The sequence below is a fragment of the Cydia splendana genome, chromosome 8 (genome assembly GCF_910591565.1).
Source record: "Cydia splendana chromosome 8, ilCydSple1.2, whole genome shotgun sequence".
Classification (NCBI taxonomy): domain Eukaryota; kingdom Metazoa; phylum Arthropoda; class Insecta; order Lepidoptera; family Tortricidae; genus Cydia; species Cydia splendana.
This window is the reverse complement of record NC_085967.1, coordinates 20,971,554-20,989,894: the sequence shown is the minus strand read 5'-3', so window position 1 is coordinate 20,989,894 and position 18,341 is coordinate 20,971,554. Positions and strand designations below refer to the sequence as shown.

The window sequence follows — 18,341 nt, the reverse complement described above, 5'->3', positions numbered from 1 at the left end:
TCGTAAGCCGTTATTGCGATTTGAGGGTTAGTCGGTAAAGTTGAAAAATTTGTGTCGTTTCGGTTTTTTCGTGTAGGTATTTAAATGTTTTTACTGGAAAATTATTTTTCTTTCCAACAGACTTTAAGGAGGAAAAGTATATCTTTTTATTAACTTCAGAACCCTTAAGTTAATACTACTTTATTTTAATTAACTAGGTATTGAATGCCGCTTCGGAGATCGGACATTACTAACAGTTATTTTTATCCCCAGCCTCCTAAACCAAATAGAAAGCGGCCAGCACAAGCTAGAAGCCGACTTCTCCATCGACCCCGGCTTCGAGCTAGCCCAACTAGTGTACGGGGATAGACATAACCCTGGCCCCTTATTAACGGCCGATCTCTCCTTCTGCATAGTGTCCGGAGAAAACTGCGCTACTTACCCAAGGCAGTTTGAGACGTGCGTAAGTATACATTAATCACAGGACATAACACACTAAACAAACACCTACATAATATGAGTAAAAAGGACAGCCCCATGTGCAGAGCGTGCATGGAAGAAGAGGAAACAGCAAAACATATCCTCCTACACTGTAAACAGGTAGAAGTACACAGGAACCAATACCTAGGGACTCCGTGCACACTGAAGGAGGCAGTTAGCAACCTGAAGACACTGCTAGGTTTCATGGAGGAGCTGGGGTGGCTAATAGAGTAGTGCTACCTAGTTTTCACGCAAAATAGGCACAATGGTTGTCGACTTGTGGAAAATGCCCAGTATAACTAACTAACTAAACATACATTTCATATGTCAAGTCCACACAGGCCACACTTTATCTGAGAATCATTAATCATCATATGAAGATGATGATGACGATTAAGCTTTACTAATCCTCTCAATTAAGTATCGTAATCATGATAACTTGATAATAGAAGCATGCGGATCAGCATCCCACGTACGGATTTAATATCTATTTCAATCGCTGATTATGACCGATAGACAATAATAATTACCTTCACTGTGCCTAATTACTGCGTACTTAATGTATTTAATGGTTTAAATACGTTAAGTACTTACCTACACACTACACACACACACACATGCACATTTCATTCTACCGGCGTTGTTGGTTAAATTACCGTTAAATCAGTGTCAAATTGTACTATTAACCATGGTAACTCCAGGTTTAACCGGTTAACCCCGGGTTAATATAATGGCGCAACAGGCACTGTACGTTTGATATCAGTGTTCGTTCGAAATGTTCGAATTGGCCTGTAAGTGTGCTACAACTGCAACGGTCCTACGCTGTAGCTCGTAGCAATATTATCTAATTATGTAAGGGGTTGTGCACAAATCACGCGAGCTGTTTTCGGCTACTTTTTGACCCCCCTCCCCCCTGGTGATATTTGGTTTTGGCTACCCCCCTCCCCCCACACAACCTCACGTGTATTTTTTTGAAATTTTTTCATTAGACCTAATTTTAAGAAAAGTTGTATTGTATATAGAAAATCTTGTTTATTTTTCTATGTTCGTTAAATAGACTCGCTATTTTGAAGTGCAGAGTGAAGATTTATGTTTAACGAAACCGAGAAAAAGTATCTACTCATGTGGTAGGTGTTTTTTTCATAGTTTCGTTCACTGTAGAAAAATACACGTGAGGTTTCCTTATACCCCCCCTCCCCCAACGTGGTCTATCGTGATTTTTTCGTGACCCCCCCCACTCCCTATCGAAGCTCGCGTGATTTGTGCACAAGCCCTAAGTATTATGTTACAAACATGCGTAGACGTTGGTATTATTAACCGTGTGACGCGCGCAACTACACCCAACCCTATTTACCTATTAAAAAAATAACCACAACCGAATACAGAAACTCCTCCTTCTATGAAATTGAAGTCGGTTAAAAATCGGAATCGTCCATAACGCTCCTGTTCTAAATAGGGGAGGGATAGGAAGAGGAAATCTGAGTCAAATTTTACAGATTCTCAATGTAAGCTTAAAGTGGAGAAGACCGTCTATAGGGGAAACCGTCTACAAGCTCTTTCGTCGCTTGAAAAAAGCGACGAAAAGCTACGTATTTTGTACTTAGAAAGTGGGAGGGAAAGAAGAAGTAGCGAAGCTCTAGCATCTCTCTCTTTCATACGTGAGTTATTGCCCTAAGTCGGTATTCCCAGCATTAAGTTTTATAGACAGTTTTGAACGATTCATGATAACGACGACGACGACATGCATGTAACTGCGTCGAAATATCGGGAGCTCGAAAACAATACAAGAGGTAATCCCGGTCGATATAAGTCAAGTTTTTCTATTCCTATTCCTATAATTGTGTACCCATTAAGGTTCTTCATATTGGCAGGGCAGCCCCATACCCGAGGAGTCGATCTTCTTCGCGGTCAAGACCTGGAGCGGGTTCCATTCGTCCCGAGCGAAGGTCGTCAAGCGTACATGGGGGAGGCACGTCACCAATCTGATGTTCTTCAGCGACCAAGCTGGTAATATGTCAATCTAATACTATTACGAATGTCGCCTTTATATCGCCACAGCCAAAAGTCCTGTTTCAGCATTGGTCAAACTAATTTGTGTGTCGAAAAGAGATTACAATTTGAGTCCTTTTGATTGGGTTAAACGTACGTTATACAAATATAGACTATCCCAAACCCTTACATAGAAGGAGACTATGTTAGTAACCTTTGTGGTTACTACCGCTTACTTATATAATACGTTGTGCTCAAAATTCTACGATATGGTGCCCACAGCTGCTTTCTACCATCGCACCGCTCGCCAATGCTCGGATCGCTCGGATTAAAATCAGCATTTTTGGTATACAGTTCAAAGGAGCATTTAGTCCAGTCAGTCGCTTAGCGCAAGGCATACATTGCGCACACACTTAACTAACTAAAAAGATACCACGGCGCCGCCTGGTCTGGTCCTGTCCATGTGTAAATCTATTTAGTAACCTTCTGAGATATATATTTGGAGTCAGAATAAACCAGTGTTATAAAGCGAACTTTGTTTTGCCTCATCTCTCAATAGAGTTACCCATACCTAACATATATTATCTTATAGTTAAAATCTACTTATGTAAATAGTCACACACAGTGAGGTTTCAGTCATATCCTTCTACAAACTTTCCAGCTGTGGAAAGTACTCTCTGATACATTTATTCCTTTATCTATTAAAAAAATACTTTAAATAAACCGAATTGACAACCTTGTGCAATATTAAAGTCGGCTAATACTTTGTTGCCAGACCCATCACTGCCAGCGGTTGACACAGGCGTTCCAAACACGAAAACAGGCCACTGCGCAAAAACGGTCGCCATCTTGAAGGAGGCTGTGAGCCGCGTGCGCAATATGCCGCACGTCAAATGGATATTCCTCGCTGACGATGACACCATTTTGGGGTTAGTATCATATGTACCTACTTTATGTCATTCGTGTAAGGTTGAATTTCTCTTGTCTGGCGCAAAAACCGTCGCCATCTTAAGTGGATAAAAGGAGGCTGTGAGTCACATCAAATGGATATTCCTTGCTGATGATGACACCATTTTGGGGTTAGTATCATATGTACTTTATGTCATTCGTGTAAGGTTGAATTTCTCTTGTCTGGCGCAAAAACCGTCGCCATCTTAAGGGGATAAAAGGAGGCAGTGAGTCACATCAAATGGATATTCCTTGCTGATGATGACACCATTTTGGGGTTAGTATCAATATGTACTTTTATAAACTCTAATAAAATTAAATTTTGCTTATATTTTGATTATGCGCATACTTTTCGACAGTTGGATAAACAAAGCATGACTTATGTCAAATATTTTTTCTCAAATTTGCGCTGAAATATTTAGGATGCGAAACATTGTGTTGTAGTTGATTTAGTGAAGTGCGCCGACAATAAATTTTCATACAAGATTGCTGGTCTTGGATCGGCAAAATAGCCCTTCGCCGCACGTCACGTGCCTCGCATTATGCCGGCTGGTTTTGGGTAGTAATGACGCGCATTTTGAGAAAAGTACAGTGCCACTGCTCGGCGTGAAAATGGATTGCCGGCCTCGTATCCCTATCAAACCTTGCTATCGAGCCTACTTGGCCGGTAATCCTTCATTTCCCGGCCTCTATAGTAATGTAATATTTATTCCAATTGGTTTTTTTTTTAGTGTGCAGAGATTGTGCGAGATATTGAGCTGCTACCGCGGCGGCACCGACATTACTGTCATAGGTGAACGATACGGCTACGGCTATGTCAACAGGGAAACTGCTGCCAAAGGTATGTCATAAAATGTGTACAGTCGCCATCAGATATATCGGAGCGGCCGAGGTGCTCACAAATATCTGAACACGCCTCTATTGTCAAGGCGTTAGAGTGCATGTTCAGATATTTTTGAGGAACTCGGCCGCTCCGATAAATCTGTTTGCGACTGTACATTCATAACATATTCCCCATTTTTATTGACAAAATATTCAAAAACTGTTTTCTTAATTTAGGCTACGACTACATAACCGGCGGCGGCGGCACGGCGTTCAGCGTCGCAGCCGCGTCGCTACTATCGCGCTGTGTGTGCACAGCCTTAACGTCACCCGACGACATGACGCTCGGCGCATGCGCGAAGGAGCGCGCCGTCCCGCTCACTCACTATCCGCTGTTTCATCAGGTGAGCGCAGTCTCAATCACATGAGAAAAGTTTGCCCAATTGTACGTTAGATGGCGCTGTACACAGCTACGCGCAGATTCCTAAATCGCGCTAACGGTGTGTCGACGTAGAATATGTAAGTAGCTAGATGGATAGTAATCTGATAGGTATAGACTTTTTGGCCAGTAGCAGAGATTGTGCTTTGTGATGCGTCATATTAAAAATTTTGCGAGATTTTCCGTTATACACCGTGTTTTTATTGAATTCCGTTAACTTCGGGGTATAGTTAAGTACGTTTATAAGAACTAAATGGCATAGTTAATTTTCAAAAAAAAAATTTTTTTTTGTTTTCTTTTTTGTTTTTTTTTTGTTTAAAAAGTAATTAAATGTAGCATATAGCGTTGTTGTAACACGGGCATTACATTTAACTCAACCAAACAATTGAAATCTGTGACATATCAATGTCATTTCGTACATCAATCGACCGAGATTGTACTTAAGTTTAGTAGCAAATGTATGAACTCATTCTAAACACTAATCAATATGTAAGCCGGCCCTAAGGCAAGTGTACACGCTTGTAGAGGCCTTATAGGAAAAAAATAAATTATGGATTATCTCCGAAATGGACTTAATTAGAACATCGGTGTCTTTGAGAAAGTTACTTGATTTAAGCTCAGGAATGCACCCTTGAAATTAACGGAAATAAAAAAAAACACGGTGTAAAGTTATAAATTGTATGGACATGACAGCCGTCACCGTATCCAAGCTGTTTGAAAAATACTTTAAGCTAACTCTGCAGCGACAAAGTGTGAAATTGCTCCTGTAAATGTCGTATTTTCATTGTAATTCTAGTGTATGGTAGTTCCGACTTTGTGGGAGCCAAGTCTTTGCAAAGTTAACTTGGACCACAGACTATACAGACACCGCATTACGAAGCGTTTAGTGTTCTACGTTTTATCTATCTAAGTATCTATCTATCTACCAAAGAGCACGTGGTCACCACACATATGCACAATATTATTTGTAAAATGCTACGAATCCACACGCAATAGAGTTGTATTCTACGCTAATTTGTACTATAATAATGAATAACCCAAGAACCCTCTAAAGCTTAATAATTTTAACCTCTAGCCGCCCAGACGTCAAAACGTGCCAAGTCAAATGCAATTTTGATTTGTCAAAATAAAGATTCAAATTGGAATGGAACGGGAGACCTTTTAATATGCCTCTGGGATAAATATTTTCTCAAACATGCAATGAAATATTGATATTATGTTCTTCATATTAGGCTGGGAGGTATCACGCCTCAAGTTTGAGAAAAGCTCTATACAAATCTCGGCGTGAAAAGGGGTTGTCGGCCTCATAACTATCCGGCAACCCCTTACTTCCCGGCCTCTATAGTAATGTACTATTAAAATACTCAAGTAGTGGTCCTAATTGTGGGCGCAACTGAAATAAGTGGTCGCTCTGCCATACTAAACATATGTGTGGTAACCTCGATTGACTTATGTGCTCCATCTTAGTAGTTGAGGTGGTCTGTGGCTTGGACTGACTCGAACATTAACCTATGTATATTAGGCAGTAAGCATCCCGAATAAAATAAAATAAAATATTATTTTCGCAGGCACGCCCTCAAGACTACCCCCGCGAAGTATTAAGCTGCGACCGTCCACTCTCATTCCACCGCCACTCCTCACCAGAACCCTACAAGGTCTACGCGACCTGGTTCCAGCATGACGATCTAGCCTTGAAGCATCGATACTCTAAAGACGAGTTATAAGTTGAATCTTTGTTCTTCTTAGCAATCTGCAAATAACTATTGCCAATAGGGAATATTACGCGAAACTCTGCGTAGGGGGGCGCCACTAGCACTATCCATCACAATCTGGGGGTCTACCGCGAAACAAGAAAATCTAAATTTCGTTATCTAAGCTCTCTATCACTCTTGCATATTCGAGCGATAAAGAGGCAGATAACTAAATTTAGATATTCGCGTTTCCCGGTAGGCGCTTGTTAACAAACCGCTTGATGCATCAATGTCATATTATATTGTCTGTGAAAACTGAAATTTTAGTATCTAGGATACAAAAACACATCTTAGGAATCTTAGGATCAATAAATGCCCAGTTTGTAAAGAAAAGGCCAAGTATAGAACAAATAATGTCTCTCTATGAAAAAGTTACTATTATGTATAAGTAATACATTAATTATTCATGTTGTGTATTCGCTTTTTATTGCATTTATATACACCAGTTGAGTTAGAATTATTTTAAATTTTATTAAGTAGTAAGTTTATGTTAAAGTTAATTAGTTAACCTTTCTGAGTAGGTACTTACGATCAAAATGTGTAAGACTGCATGTTTTAGACAATTGTATTTATAATTGTATAATGTTATTATTGTAAAATTAAAGAAAGTATACTAACAATAGATGCTTTATGTGATGTTAGCAATTTGTATTATTATTGTAAGGTAAATGCCATTATTATTTCTAGATTTTCGGTACGAATACCAATTATATTTTTATGTTATAGGATTGACAGTTTATTAAACATTTTTTTTTAATTTTGATGCGTTATAATTAAGTATTGTTTAACAAATGGTCACCTTATTATGTTGCTTTTAAACATGTACTTAATGAAATATCAGCTGTCATACGAATTAAGCTAAAATTTTCTGTCAAGATTAAAAATATGTAAACTATGTCACAACATTCATGTCACAAATTAAGCATATTCCATATGGATGGAACCTACAATTTAATTGTATAAGAGAATTTTTGAACAGTTATAATTTTAAATAATCAGTTGATTCATGAGAACTTGGCCATGACACTACCTCGATATATTGATTTTAATGCTTATTTCTTATGTCGCTAATAATATCAGTAATGTATATCACTAATACGCGTATTAAATTTTATAAATATTTTTATACCACTGAAGTTTTATTTAAATTACGTCTATTTTTATAACACTGAAGTTTTATGTAAATTACGTCCTACAGATTAATGTCGATCCGTCACTTTTTACCAATAGTGACGAATGGACACCCGGATGTGTACCTACCCCGTAGCTTGAAAGCTTGAATTAAATAAATATTGTTAGTAGGTAGCTAAAATTCTTAAATAACATTATTATTGTAAATGACATTCTCTAGAATCCAAGCTTCATAAAACTTAATTTTCTCGATTCTACATCTCTTCGATCAAAACTCGGAATTTATCTGACTTTTAAACCAGCATTGGTTTTACAAATGGTTTATTGGATCCGCATATTTCCGTCTGGAGTACTCTGGAGTACTTTCAAATGCGACTGAATGCACAAGAATTGCCGGAGTAAAGGGGCCCTTTAAAATTCAATGCCATAATAGACATGCTTAGAAATTATTTGTTGGTATTTGGTATTGAATCGTATAATTTAATACTTAATAGGGTATTTGACTACTAGTCAAATCAGTTTCTTTTTTCGAACTGTCAAAACGATTTTGGTACTGTGGAATTTATATGAAACCAATGAAACACTAGCATGTGACGTCGCAATCAAATTACCTACTCTTTATTGTGAGAAATTGTGTCTAATAATAACTGCTGTCTACGTTTCTCTATTCATCTTCTGGCTCCAATTTCACCACGGTGACAGGTGCGACAATTGTAAAACATCACTGTTGCTGACGTCACAGGCATCCATGGGCTACGGTTACCGCTTAGCATCGGGCGGGCCGTATTCCTGTTTGCCACCATCATTGTTTTATTAAAAAAAAACTTTATTATATCGGAAATAAACAGATATTTCTCTTGCTAAGTTTATGACAATTGTCACAAGAAACACTACAATTGTCACGAAATTCCGACATATACCTCATTACCTGTCAAGAATTACCTACAATTCTTCTAAATCTTGACAATTGTCAGAAACTTCGCAAAAGAAATATCTGTTTTTTTCCGATATAATAAAGTTTTTTTAAATAATACAATGATGGTGGCAAACAGGAATACGGCCCGCCCGATGGTAAGTGGTAACCGTAGCCCATGGATGCCTGTGACGTCAGCAACAGTGATTTTACAATTGTCGCACCTGTCACTGTGGTGAAATTGGGGCCGGTGATTTATTTCATGCAAGGTGTAAAATTATTTATTTTAAATACAGTCAAATACCATATTATGCGCGTGCGTTAGAGATAGGAACAGGCGAGTCTAAGCGTCCTTTCCTTAGAGTCCTACTACGCTTAGCGTGAAATCTTTTTTAATTAAAAACCGTGTCACCATTTATTAAGTAAAATTTATTGTAAAAAAAAACATTAATCCAACCCGCTAAAATCCGCCAATACAGTAAAACTTATATTAACTCTAGGTAAACAATTCTTAGTCGGATTCATATTCTCTCGTCATATTTTATTATTTTAAGTACCCATCTTTACCTAACAATTTATATTTCCTTACGGGTAATTTTACCTTACTGTAGTACAATCAGCTGCAGAAACTATTGACTTTCCCGGAATTAGGTGAACATCTACCTAATTTTACGGGAGGCGACGATTTTTTCCTAGACTTTACATTTACAAATCTTGTACAACAAGGAATCCTTTATTAAAAGCGTATAAACTAGCTCGGACCAGCAAATTGCTGCTCGGTGCGTACATCTATACTTAACACAATTTTAAGATTGTAAACCTCATCCGGTTTGGGCCATAGGCACGAATTTACCCAGTTTGAACTTCTCACTATAAGTTCGAGTGAATGCATTTGAGTTTGGGAGGCGAGAGAGGCTTCTTCGAGCCACTGTGGAGTTACTTCCACGTAGCAGCCCAGCTTCTTCAGCTCCTGAATAACAGGCAGATCCCTAACGAAGATCGCTAAGGTAATACTTGTGAACCTCTTAACATAGCCCAAGCAAAGCGTCGTGACAGAGAGTGACCTGCGGCAAAGTGCTGCCACGCCGCGCGCTGTGTACTTCTTAGGCCAACTCTTGTCGTTGTCGTAGCTAATATCCAAATACTCCAGCTCCTTACATCTCGCCAGCGCCTCTAATAATACGTCGTTCACAATTGTATTATTTCGCATATAAAGACGTTTCAAATTAGTAAGCTGACTAATTGATAAAAGTAACTCATCAGTAGAAACTATACACGGGTCGTTGAACAAAATAGAACTGTACTTACAAGACGTGTAATTACAAAATGATAATATTTCTAGCTGCGGCATTGCATTTAGCAGTAAATGCACATAATCTCGTTTAATCACATTATGATCGTCAAGTTCTAAGGTCGTTATATTTCGTAAGCTATAGATGGCAGTGCGTAGAGCTTCCAACGTTAAGTCATTTGACTTGATATGCTTCAACATATCTCCAGTTAGATGCAAATAAGGTTTACTGATGGCAGTTTTTCTTTTATGATTATTTATTTCTGACATTTTCAACTCCTTGCAATTTTCAAAACGTGTTTCATTCAGACTAAGCGAGTTTAAATGCTGCAAGTAAGGACAACTCGATATAATATTTTTGAAATAGTCATCGCTCACTTCTAGAGGTCCAAATTTTTCAAGAGTTTCGCATGCTGTTAACAAGCTTTTGTGTGCAAAATACGTCTGTGCTTTTCGGTTTATTCCATAGTTAGTGTTGCCTTCACGAATCGATTTCAAATAGAAGGAATAAACATTGTAGAAGGTATCAATACGGTAGGAGTGCAAGTAGTCTCGCACGGCACGCCGCCACTGCCGGCAGACCCGCTCTGAGCGCACCAGCTCCCTGATGGGCACGTAGTCCAGGATCGCGCGCGCACACGGGTATAATCCAAGCACGTCCAGGATGGTGACCGCATCTGTCTCAATATCCTCCATGGTTTGTGCGTGCGTGTACAATGTGTACAATGCCTAAAAAGAGTAATGAACATGGTACAGTGAAACATTGGTAATTTAAATTTAAATCTCAAGGGACCGGCAATTTTATGATAACTGACCAGGTTTTCCATTTCAGCAGGTTGTACCAAATATCCAGGTCCAAATTGTTTTTATTATACTCGTAGAGGTTCTCGTTAACAGAGGTTGCGTTTATTATTTATGTAAGTATTAGGTCATTACCTATGAAATTGGCGTTTTGTTCGGAGAATTTCAACGAAACACGAATTTCCATACAATTAATTTTGCGGATATTTTTTTGATGGCTAATTCAAACCAAACAAAATTTTTCCAGTAATTTTTGACACCTTTAAGGTATGTTTTCAATATCTCCATTTCTTGAAAATTGGTACCATTAGAAAAATATAAGTAATTTTAATACTCGAACCGACAGCACATGAAAAGACCTATTTTCAAGGCTTAATTCTGAACACTTAACAATAAAAAATAACAATTAATTGTATGTAAAATCGTTGTTTATTGAGTGCACTGTAGTTTTATTGTAATTGTGTATGTACTTTTGTAAAAAAAAAAAACTAGGATCAGACTTATATCTATGAACAAAAACGCCAATTTCATAGGTAAGGACCTAATATTTGTTTATTATTTATTTTATGGAAGTCCAAATAACCAGTGAAAGTAGTCTCATGATCTTATATTATGTAAGGTAAACGTACTAGTGCTCGACATTGTTAATGCCCAATAGATGACACCTTGCTGTCACCTCTATTGACAATGACTTAAGTTTCAAGATGACGTGCACTGGGACCGCGTCCAGCACCAGTACGTTTACCTTAGTACCTAGATAAAATTTCCCAATTAATCATGAAAAACTCACAACTATTATTTACTAGTGGCTCTGTGAGCTGTAGACCTCGCGAGCAGAGCTTGAAATAACATGGTGCTAAGAGCTTTAAATACACCGTGTTTTTTTTGATTTCCGTTAATTTCAAGGGTGCATTCCTGAGCTTAAATCAAGTAACTTTCTCAAAGACACCGATGTTCTAATTAAGTCCATTTCGGAGATAATCCATAATTTATTTTTTTACTATAAGGCCTCTACAAGCGTGTACACTTGCCTTAGGGCCGGCTTACATATTGATTAGTGTTTAGAATGAGTTCATACATTTGCTACTAAACTTAAGTACAATCTCGGTCGATTGATGTACGAAATGACATTGATATGTCACAGATTTCAATTGTTTGGTTGAGTTAAATGTAATGCCCGTGTTACAACAACGCTATATGCTAGATTTAATTACTTTTTAAACAAAAAAAAAAAACAAAAAAGAAAACAAAAAAAAAATTTTTTTTTGAAAATTAACTATGCCATTTAGTTCTTATAAACGTACTTAACTATACCCCGAAGTTAACGGAATTCAATAAAAACACGGTGTATAGTAAATTAAAGAAAAACAATACGAAATTTATGTGTAAAAAAATACAAAAAGTTACAATATCCCAGCATACAATTACTGGGGATCGAACCCAGACCCTCTGTGCAAACAGAAAAAAGCGAACGTTTACAAACTGAGCCAAATAGTTCTTAGATGGGTTGACGAAATTTAGCTACTCCTTCTCAAATTAAAATTAGTTAAAATTAAATATCTAAATACCGCCTAAACCAGCGATAATTTTTTTCTGCATTTTTTGCTATTAACTCTGTAAACATGTTTCAAAAAGAAAAAAGTCTTATGATATCGATACGACTATTTGTTTAGGCGCCAGGTATCACGACTCCGCCATTTTTAAAAATTTCCAAAAACCGGATTGACAAAAAAATTTTATTTAGTCATAAAATTCGGTCACAAAATTGCACGAGAATCGGTTAAGAATTGCGACCTGTAGAGGAGAACATCCGGACATACGAAAGCAAAATGCCCGAGTCAAAACGTAGACCTTCGCTTCGCTTCGGTCAATAAGTGCCTAAATGACTACCTATTTTAAGTATTTTATATACCTACCCTCTTACTTAACCAACCGTTGTTGCTGTTTCTTAATTATTTAATCATTATTACCATGTAAATTAATGGTAATGGCATTATATATTTCCGTCACGATTGTATAATTTGAATTTGTTATTGTAACAAAACTTTACAATACTTTTCTTCGAATACCAATCTAGTTTCGTCTGACTTTTTTTTTCATTAATATAATAGTACATATACTTGGTCAAGCAGATCTTGTCAGTAAAAAAAGGCGGCAAATTTGAAAAATGTAGGCGCGAAGGGATATCGTCTCATAGAAAATTTGAATTTCGCGCCTTTTTCTACTGACAAGATTTGCTTGACCATCTATATATACAACAGTAGAACAGGGGTCTTCAAACTTTAGCCCGCTAATGCCCACAGAATATACCGTGGCCAGACCCCCACTTAGCGAGCTGTAGTTTGGAAACCCCTGATGTACCGCCATCTCTGTCAGCGGTAGATTTATTTACACAAAGTTAAGTAAAATGCTACTTACGGGCATCCAAAGGAATTCAGAAAATGTTTGATGTGATATGTGTTGGTATGTCGTGTAAAACGTATTTATATATTTAAAAAAAACACACTGGTCATACGTAGCGCGCGCGTGTGTAGCGATCACTGTGGAGCAGTGCGTCTTGCGGAAATAGGTACCTACCTAACAAAAGGCGACTGAAATAAGTCGGTACTTGACGCGTAAGTAATATACGCAGTGAGGTTAGCATTTAATTCAGGCGGGTTATACGTTAAATTCAAAACAAATTCGTGTGGTCAAATGGCAGAACATTGGGAATATCCGTTGATAAGAGTGTATACTATTAAACTATTATATTAAGTGTATATTTAACGGACAAAAACCCATAAAATTACGAGAGGTAGGTAATTCATCGTGTGGTGGGGTTCTTCCATGAGTTGTCTCGTACCAACACTGGCATTTCCTGGACATTTACAGGTTTAGGAGTATATTCTCTGTCACAATGGACGTGAAAATGCTCAGTAATAGTAGAGGAGTATTAGGGGAGGGGGACTTAGGTATAAATACATACGTTGTCAACGTATTTTTGGGCCACCCTGTATGTTTGTTACATTTAAGTAATAACTTTGATTGTATTATTTAATAGTTTAGAACTTAACGTCTCGTGTGTATATTTCATCGTCATCGATTCATATTCTATCGACATTTCTCATCTTGGCTAGGTTTCTTTATGTGTCTATAAGTTTCCAATACTTTCGACATGGAAAATGGAAATAGTGATTATCATAGTAAACGTTACAATGAAAGGGTTTTAAGGCCCCTTTCAAAAATGTTATCAGACGCTCTAATATTTGACTAGCATTATATCAAGAAAATCTCTATTTCAAACTGTCTCACTAAACAATATTAGCCACCAAAGCCCACCCGGATATTCCGTATATCCGGAGGTGTTATCCGTTTTATGCCCTATCTATATTTGCCCGGGTCGCGCGGATAAAAATCATTTTCCTCCAACTACCCGAGGATTAGACTCATAACCGTAAAAAAGGGCCTTGTTTATGTTGTTACGTCTTTTAATTTGAACTGGGGTAATCCGTTGCTTGAAATGGATATAGAACATATTAAGAATCGAGTTCATAGCGGCCTGATTCGAACTTTAAGATACGTCAATTAATAGATCTAGAAACGATATGGATTAGATGTGTCAGTGTCACAAGTGACGTTTTTGTTTGAAGATACGTCACATTTGACACTGACATATATATCTAATCCATACACAAGGACACAGGTTTAGCAATTACTGGGCTAGTTTCTGAGGTGATGGATAATCTTAATGATGGCATGAAGTGTGCTGGTATCTTCTGTGACCTTAGTAAGGCGTTCGATTGTGTAGGCCACGAAATATTATTACGCAAATTAGAATACTACGGTATACGGGGATCTGTTCATTCGCTATTATCTTCATATTTGAGTAATCGTCGTCAATATGTTGAACTTAGGCATAATGATGATAATGGAAATGAAATTATCACAAATTCTAACGACAGCGTCATTAGATGTGGAGTTCCGCAGGGATCTGTTCTTGGGCCGCTCTTATTCATTATTTTCATCAACGATCTACCAGAAAGTTTATCAGGCGGAACTCCATACCTATATGCCGATGATACTAGTGTAATATTCAAAGCTCAGTCATATAATTTACTACAGGAGTTAACAAAACTTAATTGGAATAACATATGTAATTGGTTTGATGCAAATGGTTTAAAGTTAAATTATGAAAAAAGTTTTTATATGATTTTCAGACGAGCCGTGAACTCTGATGATGTTATCCTGGATTTACCCATAAATAAAACAGATTCCACTCGTTTCCTGGGCATCGAGTTAGATACATACCTGAGGTGGCATAATCACATAGACTATATACATCTCCAAAAAACTTGCAAAAGCCTGTTACTCATTAAAAACTATGGCAAAAGTCGTTGATGTAAATACACTTAAAATTATATATTTTTCCTATGTAGAAAGCCTAATAAAATATGCTATTGAAGTGTGGGGAAATAGTACCAGTGTAAACAAAATACTACTAATACAAAAAAAATGCATTAGAATTATAGAAAAATGTTTTCCTACTACACATAGACCTCTATTCACTAAGCATGGTATTAATACCGTCATTGGAATGTACATTTACCAAGTTGCCAGATATATTTACAAAAATAAAAGCTCATACAAATTGGTGAACCAAACTCAAAGTTACTCGTTAAGACGAAATCACTATTTAACACTACCACGGTCGAATTTTGTTCAGTTCCAAAAAAGCATCAACTACACAGCAATTAAAGTATTTAACCATCTACCAGATGAAATTAAAGAATCTGAAGACCTGCGAGTATTCTCAAATAAGCTTAAAAGTTATCTGGCTACAAGACCATTTTACAGTCTCGATGAATATTTTGCTAAATTATATGACTAATTACTGCTCTTGACATTTAATAAAATATAATTATATAGTTTTTAATTTTTTTAATATGACATGTTTAGGTTACTTAGGACATTTATCAGCCATTTGTCAATTTATGTTATTTTGAATTTCATTTTGAATGTTATGCATGATTTAGGCTAAGTTTATTTTATTTTATTGTATACAATTTTGCATGATACTTGTATCTTATGAAGCAAATAAAGAACATACAACATATCGTTTCTAGATCTATTAATTGAAGTATCTTAAAGTTCGAATCGGGCAGTGTTTTTTACAAAGAGAAAAAAAAACTCTAATGCTATCGAAGAGGAATCGGAACCGGTTTTTTGCAAAAAATTCGAAATACGAGTAACCATTATATTATTTCTAATTATTTTATACCTACTCCAAATGTAGGACTCGGTTGTGTTTTTAGGTAACGACTTCGTATTATTAGGTTGCGCAATTAGAAATGAAATAATTAAAAAATACCGGTGTCGTTCCCATACAAAAATACCGGTATCCGATCACTGCCGTCGAAACCGCAATTTGTTTAGGCACTGATTTTTAAGACAATAGGTACCTACGTATAGTGATCACTACTAACACTATACTTACTACCAGACCTTACTTTGCTATTCTGCCAGATATGAGATAAGAGTCCATCAACGTGCACACTAGCGCCACTGCTAAATAATCGTGATTATTTATATTTAACGACAGGTATTTAAAAAAGGGAACCGCTATGTAGGAATGTATTCAAAAGGTACTTAAATACACAATATAGTACGTAGCGGTCCCCTTTTTTTAAATAACTGTCGTTAAATTTAAATAATTACGATTATTTAGCAGTGGCGCTAGTGTGCACGTTGATGGGCTCATAATCAGTAATCAGATAATGTGTCGGTTCAGTTAGATTGAGAGATTCTCACTAGGTGGCAGAATCAAGGATCAGATGAATAAGGTGGTGGAGTCTTGTAAGTCTTGTAACTAAAATACACGGTGCGTATAGTACCTACCTACCTCTCTCTGACTTGAGGCCCTGACCACCGGCAGCTTGTGGTGGCAACCTAGGTTAGGTTTTTTACAATGTGTTTTTAAGTATTTTGTATTGTATTTGTATGTATCCTTAAGTACTTACTTAATTTTAGGTTTATAGAACTTTATTTTTCTCAAAGAAATTATACATTTCACTTAAGAGAAACGTAACTACAACAGAACTAAATATAAATAATCAGGAAGTATATAGCGAGTGCATGCGTACTCACTTCCAAAGCTCTTAACTAAACTTAAAAATAAACAACAATTAAAAACAAAATGCTATTAAATCTACATTCTAATCTTTTTGCGCACAATGAATGCGAAAGAAACTTTATTTGTGTAATACATTTATTTATATTTTAATATGCATATTATAAAATAACCTAACTTAATATAACTATTAACTATTAACTTAAAGGCATAATATTCTCAGAAAGAATGAGCTCATCTTCAGCCGGCTTACTACATCACTTAAATAAAATATTTTCTCATCATTTGAAAACAAAAATCAACAATAAAATAACAAGAGGCTTGAAAGATGCCGTTTTACGAGTGGCCGCGGGGAGAGCGACATAAGCGGCAATAAAGTAAATTGGACTCTCGCCTTCATATTCGAGTTATCGTCCGCTTATCCCCGGCCTACCCTGGCTTGGAGATTTTGGAAAATTAGGAGTAATAGTTGTACGAGAAGCATGGTATGAAAGGCGAGAATAATAAGGCTTTCCATAATAACCTAAATAATATCAATATTATTTTGCATGTGTTGGTTTTGCTACCTTAAAAATAAGTTAAAAAAATTTTGATACGGTGACCAGTTGCTTTTTTAATTCTACACCAGGTGGCTTAGCACGGTCGCGTTTTTATCCCTTGTCACCATGCCTGTCACGTTCTAACAAGTATGTAAGTGCGAAAGGGACGCGCATAGTGATAGTCGATAAAAATGGAACCGTGCTGAGCCCGCAGTACAGATATGATGGTCGTTTTTGTCTACAGCGTGATAAAACGGTGTCCGTCACTTTCAATCCCGCGGTGTTAAAAAGTGACAGTTATTGTATCACGTGGATAAAGCAATTCTTAATACTCCTGCCGTATTAGGTAGTTACCTACTCATCAGTATTGCAGCGCGACATTAAGTAACTACCTACTAGAGTCTGTGCGGAAAAAGAAGAGTCGTGGAATGTATTGGATCCCATACATTCCACGACTCTTCTCTTTCCGCACAGACTCTACAAAGTACATTGCTACCGCAAAAGTAAAAAAATACAGGCAGCAACATCGATTTTGACGTTTGTGACAGCAATACAGTCGGCAGTAATGTGGCGCTGCGATACTGCAGTAATAATGCTACTTAGTGCAGTAAACCAGGTCTTCAGGCTACCAACACTCTGAATAACCGACAATATGAAAATGTTAAAAAAGCGCTGGTGGCCTAGCGTGCGCTGGTGGCCTGGCAGCGTACAACTTCCAATCCGGAGGTCGCGGGTTCAAACCCCGGCTCGTACCAATGAGTTTTTCGGAACTTATGTACGAAATAGCAGTTGATATTTACCAGTCGCTTTTCGGTGAAGGAAAACATCGTGAGGAAACCGGACTAATCCCAATATTCAAGGCCTAGTTTACCCTCTAGGTTGGAAGGTCAGATGGCAGTCGCTTTCGTAAAAACTAGTGCGCTGCGTCAATTCTTGGGATTAGTTGTCAAGCGGACCCCAGGCTCCCATGAGCCGTGGCAAAATGCCGGGATAACGCGAGGAAGATGAAAATGTTAAAAAAGCTTCAATTACCGGCGTTGTTGTCTAAGATACAAAGCAACACGGAGCTTGCATATTAATGAATTCCTGCTTTATACCACAAAGATTTATCTTACTGCGGGCTCCATAGGCGGTTAGGACGTTATCGTACTA

At 37.3% G+C, this 18,341-nt stretch overlaps 1 protein-coding gene and 1 long non-coding RNA gene across 3 annotated transcripts in view; one reads left to right on the top strand and one right to left on the bottom strand.

The window, feature by feature from the left end:
- LOC134793016 (beta-1,3-glucosyltransferase) overlaps positions 1-7,536 on the top strand; it is a 50,818-nt gene extending 43,282 nt beyond the window's left edge. For both annotated transcript variants that reach the window (XM_063764539.1, XM_063764538.1), the window contains exons 6-11: positions 253-442; positions 2,331-2,466; positions 3,224-3,377; positions 4,128-4,237; positions 4,456-4,622; positions 6,226-7,536. In XM_063764539.1, the coding sequence (XP_063620609.1) occupies positions 253-442; positions 2,331-2,466; positions 3,224-3,377; positions 4,128-4,237; positions 4,456-4,622; positions 6,226-6,381 (913 nt within the window). In that variant the 3' untranslated portion in view covers positions 6,382-7,536. The remainder of the gene's footprint in view (positions 1-252; positions 443-2,330; positions 2,467-3,223; positions 3,378-4,127; positions 4,238-4,455; positions 4,623-6,225) is intronic.
- The window catches only part of LOC134793035 (uncharacterized), a 92,123-nt gene that overhangs the window by 59,610 nt on the left and 14,172 nt on the right, over positions 1-18,341 (bottom strand). The gene's annotated exons all lie outside the window — the stretch shown is intronic.